Source organism: Lagenorhynchus albirostris, chromosome 17 (genome assembly GCF_949774975.1).
Source record: "Lagenorhynchus albirostris chromosome 17, mLagAlb1.1, whole genome shotgun sequence".
In the NCBI taxonomy this organism is placed as follows: Eukaryota; Metazoa; Chordata; class Mammalia; order Artiodactyla; family Delphinidae; genus Lagenorhynchus; species Lagenorhynchus albirostris.
Window position 1 is genome coordinate 22,061,877 of NC_083111.1, and position 9,022 is coordinate 22,070,898.

Consider the following 9,022-nt stretch of genomic DNA (forward strand, 5'->3'; position numbering starts at 1 on the left):
TATTCTTGAAAATTTATAGTATTTAAGTTTATTGTTTTGAAGCTTTGTCTAGGAAGTCTAAAATAATTTTGAACTAACAGTAAAGATAATATTTTTCTTTTTTATGATTTACTGGAAACGGTTACAGTACTTCACCATTTACAGAATTTGCTATTGATTTTGGGTAACCTTTAACATGTTTAAGTAAGTTTTTTAAATTAAGGTATTTTTAGGAATGAGTTTGCATTTTATCATATTCTTTTACAGCAGCTGTTGTTATAAGAATGTTATTTTCCTTTTTAACTTAATGGTGCAATTAATTATGTTGACAGATTTTCACTTGTTGAACTACACCAATAATTTTAGTAGAAAACTTAGTTATGAAACGTTAAATATGCTACTAGCTTTGATTTGCTAATATTTAGAATTTTGTTTTGTTATTCTTTAGTGAAATTGGCCTATGGTTTTGTTTTTTGTATTATTTTTGTCGAATTTGGGATCAAGATTTTCCAACTTTATAAAATGAATTAGAGAAATTTCCATTTATTTTTAAACTACCTGAAATGGTTTAAATAACATAGGAATGATCTGATCTTTAAAGGTTAGAAAGAACTCAGCTGTTCAGTCTAGGCTTGTTGCCTTTTAAATTAGCAGATATTCAATTGTTTGATCTTTTGTATGATATTGATCTACTCAGATTTTCTTCTTGTGTCAAATTCAGGAGGTGAACATCATTTCCTCTGTGCTGCCCCATGTGGTAGCCACTAATTGTATGTGACTATTGAAATGTAAATTAATTGAAATTGAATAAATTTTAAAAGTTTAGTTCTCCAGTCTTATTAGCCACATTTCAAGTGCTCCACAACCACATAAGGGTAAAGGCTACCATGGGGATCATGCAAAGAGAGAATGTTTCCATCATTGCAGAAATTCTATTAGGCAGCACTGTTCTAGCTGTCTAAATATGTTGCTAGGAAGTTGTGTGTTATATTATCTTTAATACTTTTAATTGCTTATCTAAGCAATTATAATACCTTATCCACATGTATATTCCTTAATATTACTCTCCTAAGATTTCTTATTTCCTTATTCAGTTTGCTTATCTATTTAAGTAGTCATAAAAAAAACCTAGATTTTGCTTTTATTATTCTTTCAATATTTCCCTTCTATTCTATTTTAATTATTTTCACTACATATACTATTTATTATGATTAATTCCATTTTGATTTATTTTTTCCTTTTATTTTCTTAAGTTAAACGGTTCATTTATTTTCAGTGTTTCTGCACATTTATTCTGGTAACATAACAGTGGTTTTATTCCTTAAATTTTACTTTATCTTCTTTTCCATTACTTTTTTCTTCTCTTTATCTTACTTCACTTTTGTTGTCTTGGGGAAGTTTCTCTGTTCCCCTTTACCCTTATTAATGTAGAATTAGCTTCTGATTTGATTCCCTTCCAGTCTTTACCAATCAAAATTAGCGTTTTAGAATATTTTAGGAGTGTTGAATATTCTCTTCCCAAGATGTTTCACTTGCTGTGTCTTCACACTTCATGTAGAAATTAAACCGTTAGAAAATATTTAGTTTCCCACTTCCTTCCACCCTTGCTCCAAATCCTTAGTTAAAACAATTTAGAATTTTTAGTATCATGCTATTATGAGGCTGTCTCTTAAATTATGTCTTTTTATTTCAACAATTCTTTTAAAATACGTTTTACAAAATTCCAATCATTCTGCCATCGTCAACATAGACTTAACTCTAGTGAACGATGATTTGGAAAGTGTGTCTTCTCTCTTTCTTTTGTAACTTTCTCTCTGAGAGCTGTAAAATTTTCTTTTTCTCCTTGCATTTCAGAAATGTTGCTATGATATGTCTAGATGTGTGTGTGTGTGTGTGTGTGTGTGTGTGTGTGTGTGTGTGTGTGTGTGTATTCATCAGTACTGCCTATGGCATGGTGAATTCTTTTGATCTGAATACTGTACAATTCAGGGTAGCTTCCTTCTTCTTTTTTGGTAGCTTCCTTTAAAACAAATTTTTTGTCTAATGATCCATTTTCTATCTGTCCTCCACTGCCTTTCTGGGCACTCTCATAACACTCTCATTAGATCTCCTGAATCTGTTCTGCATGTCTCATGTTCTCTCATTCATAAATTCCAGCTCTGTGGGCGTTAAGTTTTTGTTATGGCATATCACTTTCTCTTAATCCTTGAGAACCCTAAATAGCCAACTGGCATTTATCATTCTCTTATTTTTCATTTTTTAAATTCAACTTTTTTAAAAAGCAGAAACCATATTCATTTATTCTAAAAAGTATTTTGGGGGCTCTAATTTTATCTCCTTGAGGTCCCTTATTACTTTTGGCCCAAAGATTTTGTTCATCTTTTCTATTGGTTCTATTTCAGTGGAAGCTACCAGTTTTTGTTTTTCCAAATTGATTTTTCTTCTTAAGTAAACATTCTGTTGTTCTGCCTTAAATAATTTCTATTTCTTATTGTTGTTGTTTATCCATAGATGTCTTTCCCCTTTGTATCGTGAATCAGGCTGTTGCTTTTATATAGGTTGGGAAAATGGGGCTGCTTCTTTTCTTGTGGCTGACTGCAAGGGGTATAAATGGTACCCCTCTGCTGACAGCTAGAAGGCATCTGCGTGAGCCTCTTAGGGTGGGCTTGCTACAGTCATTTGTTTCCCGATTGCCAGACTGGGGCTCTTCCACCCACTAGCGTGTAGTTCCACCAGTTCACTGCTTTCTAAGGGTTGGCAGTACTCAAAGACACACAGGCAGCAATGGGTTGGAAATGTGCCTGAGGTCCTGTAGAATTCTGTCAGGATGTCACTGTAGAATTCTAGAGAGAAAACGGAGAGAGAAAAAGAAGCCAGTTAAAGAAATGTTTTGAGATGTGGATTCTGTCTGGAAAACAGATAACTTGCAATTCAGTAAAAATAGTTAACTATGAAAGTTGTCTATAGCTCCAAGTTATATAGGTTTCAAAATTTATGAACACATAAAAGTATCAATTTACTATGCTTTAAAGAATTTAACCCTCAACTTGTAAAAATATCTGTTTCCTGATGTGCAGAATAAGTCTGGAAAATGCTTAAAAAGAAGGATTAGGAATTGATCTTGAAGTGATTATGTAGGAAATTTATAATTTTAATGATTTGCTAGGCACAGTTCAGGAGATCTAGATTGGATGCAGTACATCTATTCACCATTTGTTGACCCTGAATAAGTCATTTAACCTCAACATAATTTAGCATTTCTCATCTAAAATATACAAAATATGAGCAGAATTTCAAGGATTAGCTGAGCTGACCCATGACCTACATAACATACTCTTGCAAAACAGCCTCAGAGATTTTTTTTTTGCCTCGGCTAAATTAAAAATCACAAGATCTCATGGTCCTTTGAAGTTTTGTTTTGTGAATAGCGAAAACCTGGGATGCTAAATCTGTGAATACCATGCGTCCATGCCATAATGCTGGTCTCATTTTGAATTGTCAACATGTGTGTGACATGTGTGTGCAGAAACATGCATAATATGGGCCATGTGAGAATGTGATGCTAAGCATTGGACCTTATTAATAAAAATTACCAGAAGGTCAATATTGAGCCAAGAAAACATTATGAAAACACTTCAGGATAAAAACTCAAATTTAGGAAAATCCAATTCAAGCTTCGTCCTTTAGAAAAACACTACTGTACGGAGAATACTAAAGAGGGACAGAAATTAGGGCAAAGCTTAAAGAATCATAGATTGATGCATATAATGCTAGAATGTTTCCTACCCGATATTTTTTTCCTGAAATTCTCTATTAGCAGTTACTACCTACCTTTGAGTGATTTATTGGAGCTACTTAAATTTCCTACAAGCTGTCACAGCTGAGTAGACTAAGACGCTTCTGGGAGGTTAACTATGTCCCATTACATTGATTGCTTTTGTATCCAATTAGAACACCTCAGTCTGGCAAAGATATTGACAGAGATTACAGCGGGTGACAGCCATGCACCTAAAGGGGAGGGGTGTGTGTGTGTTTAGGAATGAGTGAGATACAAAGATTGGACCCTTGCTGAGCATTTTGCTAGAGATTTAGAAAACAGTATACTTTAGCCATTACTGACCATTACAAGCAAATATTTTGATTTTTCATACACAAAAAATGAAAACGATACATTGCTCTTTGCTCATCTCTGCTTTGCTGCCTTTCCACTGGGGGTCTGAGACCTTCATTTGCTGGCCCTTGGCTTTTCTATTCTGTGGGTAAAGGCTGTAAAGCCTGCAACTGTTTGTAGTTCAAGCCACGTTATATATTTTCTGCTCAGCAATACCGTCAAGAAATATGCCTTTCTCGGCTTGGTCCTTCTAATGGTATGCTGTGGCACACACATATCTGGCCTCTGACATCTGCAGTTATCACAGGTTGGTTTCTCATCTCTGCATTGCATTGCTGTCTTTTGAAAAAAAGAAAAAAAAACTGTTTGCTTTGTGAGAATCAAGATTTTTAAAAAATTATTGCCATTAGCACCTTCCCATTATTATATTCACCGGCACGAGTCAACCTATTGCAACCAACCATTTAGAATCAAGGTGCTTTGGGTATTCTGTCTACCATCACTCACACACATCACCACACATACACTCTTATTCCTGAGAAATTAGATCTTTATCTGTTGCCTGACAACTTTATTCTGAAAGAAGCCCAAGTAATTGGATCAAGATATTTCTCAGCAGGGCTTCATTTATGTTTCTAAATATAGCGTGTTCACTGCCAATTTTTCCATAGGTTGCCTGCTCAGCTATGCTGGAAACAAAGAGAGATTTGGTGTTTAATAGAATATTCCTCTGTTATTTTCTTTTATGTGACTATATCTCTAACTCCTTTACCTTGGGATTTAGTTCAGCCCATATACACTACCAGTTGATCAACGATCATGTGTAAAGAGCCTTCTTAAGCCCTTCTAATAAAATGTGACACATGATAAATATTTCTTAGTAAATGAGTGTTGTATTTTGATTCTAATCAGTCCTGATTTATATTGAAATCAGTGCTGACAGCCTCATGGTTTATAATTTCATTTATCTCTTCCTTTGACTGTCAGTACAGCCTTATGTCAATCAGTTGAAAAGTGAAAGTTCTTTTTGTCTGTTAATTACTTTGTTTACATAGGACTAAAATACTAGTTTAACTGTTTTGTCACAGTTAAGTGATGTAAATTTTAGCAAGAATTTAATGTGGGGGCAGTAGCAGTGAACAATGAAGTTAAGTATTATGGTTAAAAATAAACATTTAAAAAATAAATATATAGATCTGTTTTGCTATAATGACTGAAAGGAAAAAAGATGGCAATTTCTTGAAACTCACAAAAAATGTATCGTGTTTCTTTCAGTAGAGTCAGCTTAGGATGTCTGGCATTGCAGTGGAAGGCCTGACATTGCAGCTCAAACCTGTAATTCACTCCCTGTTCTGTCATGAGGTTGTGTGACTTTGCTGATTTTCAAATAGGCTGTATTATTTTTCACTTCTGTAAAAGGATGAAATTAGAACACTGCTTAACACCATACACAAAAATAAACTCAAAATGGATTAAAGACCAAATGTAAGGCCAGACACTATAAAACTGTTAGAAGAAAACATAGGAAGAACACTCTATGACATAAATCACAGCAAGATCCTTTTGGACCCACCTCCTAGAGAAATGGAAATAAAAACAAAAATAAACAAATGGGACTTAATGAAATGTAAAAGCTTTTGCACAGCAAAGAAAACCATAAACAAGACCAAAAGACAACCCTCAGAAGGGTAGAAAATAGTTGCAAATGAAGCAACTGACAAAGGATTAATCTCCAAAATTTACAAGCAGCTCATGCAGCTCAATATCAAAACAGCAAACAACCCATTCCAAAAATGGGCAGAAGACCTAAATAGACATTTCTTCAAAGAAAATATACAGATTGACAACAAACACATGAAAGAAGGCCCAGCATCATTAATTATTAGAGAAATGGAAATCAAAACTACAGTGAGATATAATCTCACACCAGTCAGAATGGCCATCATCAAAAAATCTACAAACAATAAATGCTGGAGAGGGTGTGGAGAAAAGGGAATCCTCTTGCACTGTTGGTGGGACTGTAAATTGATACAGCCACTATGGGGAACAGTTAGGAGGTTCCTTAAAAAACTAAAAATAAAACTACCATATGACCCAGCAATCCCACTACTGGGCATATACCCTGAGTAAACCATAATTCAAAAAGAATCATGTACCAAAATGTTCATTGCAACTCTATTTACAATAGCCAGGACATAGAAGCAACCTAAGTGTCCATCAACAGATGAATGGATAAAGAAGATGTGGCACATATATACAGTGGAATATTACTCAGCCATAAAAAGAAATGAAATTGAGTTATTTGTAGTGAGGTGGATGGACCTAGAGTCTGTCATACAGAGTGAAATAAATTAGAAAGAGAAAAACAAATACCATATGGTAACACACACATATATATATGTATATATGGAATCTAAAAAAAAAAATGGTCATGAAGAACCTAGGGGCAGGATGGGAATAAGAAGCTGATCTACTAGAGAATGGACTTGAGGACACGGGGAGGGGAAGTGTAAGCTGGGAAAAAGTGAGAGAGTGGCATGGACATGTATACACTACCAAATGTAAAATAGATATCTAGTGGGAAGCAGCCGCATAGCACAGGGAGATCAGCTTGGTTCACTGTGACCACCTAGAGGGGTGGGATAGGGAGGGTGGGAGACAGGGAGATGCAAGAGGGAAGAAATATTGGGATAGATGTATATGTATAGCTGATTCACTTTGTTATAAAGCAGAAACTAACACACCATTGTAAAGCAATTATACTCCAATAAAGATGTTAAAAAAATTATATTAATACCATGACGTCTATTTGACTGAAATAACTATTATGAATTGTTTGAAAATAAATATAAGAAATTATTTTTTAAAGAAAAGAAAATACATTTTATCAAGTTCCTTTTATACATATTAATCTGAGTCTGTCTCTTATTACTAACACTTTAAAATTAAAAGGATTTTGTGTCTAAGAAGAAAAAGAACTCGTTTTTATTTTATTTTTTTTTTTTTATTTTTTTTTTACGTGGGCCTCTCACTGTTGTGGCCTCTCCCGTTGCGGAGCACAGGCTCCGGACATGCAGCCTTAGTGGCCATGGCTCACGGGCCTAGCCGCTCCGTGTCATGTGGGATCTTCCCGGACCGGGGCACGAACCCGCGTCCCCTTCATCGGCAGGCGGACTCTCAACCACTGCGCGACCAGGGAAGCCCAAGAACTAGTTTTGAAATATATATTGGAGTGAATGTGATACAATGAGTAGACAAATCTAGAAGCCACCTATATATCTCGCTCTGATTTGCCTGAACAATATGCTACCTACAGGCAGGTGGGGGTCAGGGAAGGTCCTTCATGCTCTTAGCTGGAGAGGCTGAATTTCCCACAGGATTGGAGAAAAGGCTCTACTTTCCATGGATGCCAAGTTGGCTTGAATCTCAGACTGACTGGAGGTCAATTTTCTGTTTATCCACCATTTACCACGTAAGAAGGAAAAATAACAAAGTGGATGAGATTTTTCTACTCAAAAACACACCATGTGTCCCTCAGTGCCTGGGTACAAATTCCCTCTCTGTGGGTTGATGGAAGAAACAGGAGGCTGGGGCCTTCATATACAGACCCTAGACTTATAAGTTTTTCCAATAAAATTATTTTACCCATACTAAGTGACATAATGGGATTCACTTTCCTTCTCAATGGTGAGTCATCCCAATCTATATCCTTTCTCTCTTCTTCTCCATACCCCATCCATCCTGTGTTTAGTCCTTGGACAGCTGAGGAAGTTTGTGATACTAAATAAGAAGAAAATTTCCAGGCCTTACAGGAGGCTTTGAAATGAGAGATCCAAGCTGGTCCATCTGTGTTGTTGTGGGCTGTCAAGGCCAGAGTTTTTCATTTTTCTCTGCATCTTCCTTTTCTAAACTCTACTTTTCTTTCTTTCCATAGGGACAGATGGTAAAAAGGACTTTAAATAATAATGATATGAACTACAATGGCAGAAGCATGTAATAGACACATTTCCCCCTATACCTCCCACTAAGTTCAGCTACAAGTCCTGGAAGATATATGTAAAACAAACAAAAAATTATTAAAGATGGGGAGAGAAAGGCCAACTAGAAAGCACAGTACCTGGGGAACAGCATGGTGGTGAGTTTCCTGGATTTTCTTTTTTCCACATATATCCTGGACTGGGTGATAGAAAAGCTAGCAACCCATAAATACTAACAGGAACAAACAGAAAGAAACAAAACAAACAAAAAAACAAACAAAGAAGCAAAAAAAACAGCAAGAATAAAAACTTTCTCTCTCTGGCCAAAGGACCAGGCAAGGGGAAAGACAAGAAAATTTTAGAACATAACTGCATTATTCCAGCCAAACACCATGGAAAAATTTATGATCTCACACCCAACACACACAAGCAAAGGCTGACTGGCTTGCCCTGTGTAACAAGGCACTCTTCTTGCCAGGTTGGTGCCAGAAAAGACCAAATGGGGAGCTGTACATTCATCCCCACCATGCAGTAGTGAGTTCTCCCATCCCTGTTTCAGTGGAGAAGACATGGGGAGCCTGGAATTCCATCCCTACTTGGTAATAATGAGACATCCCTCTCTCTCCCTGTTGAGAGAGTATCAGAGGATTCTTAGTGACTTGTCAGGATTTTCACCAATGTCCAATGATAACAAAGCACATGACGCAACATCAGTGGAGGCCACACAGTGAGCAGTAACAAGGCACCCTACCCCTCATATCTCCATGGTGGTGTCAAAACCAAGCAGGACCTTGTGGGACCCTCCCAGGTACAAAAGCCTTTCTAGATTTCTGTATATCTTTCTTTTCTTTTCTGCTTGAGCCTTTGTAGGGTCAGTATGACCAGATTTAAGCTAATAAATTTTGCAGGAGCTGCCCCAAACTGCTCAGCCTTTAAGGGACAAAGATAAAAACCT

The 9,022-nt window shown here is 36.2% G+C and overlaps 1 protein-coding gene across 1 annotated transcript in view; it reads left to right on the forward strand.

The window, feature by feature from the left end:
- Nucleotides 1–8,120, forward strand: part of ZC2HC1A (zinc finger C2HC-type containing 1A) — a 234,526-nt gene extending 226,406 nt beyond the window's left edge. The window contains exon 10 of the mRNA XM_060128011.1: nucleotides 8,025–8,120. Within this exon, the coding sequence (XP_059983994.1) occupies nucleotides 8,025–8,037 (13 nt within the window). The 3' untranslated portion in view covers nucleotides 8,038–8,120. The remainder of the gene's footprint in view (nucleotides 1–8,024) is intronic.
- The last annotated feature ends 902 nt before the right edge of the window (nucleotides 8,121–9,022 follow it).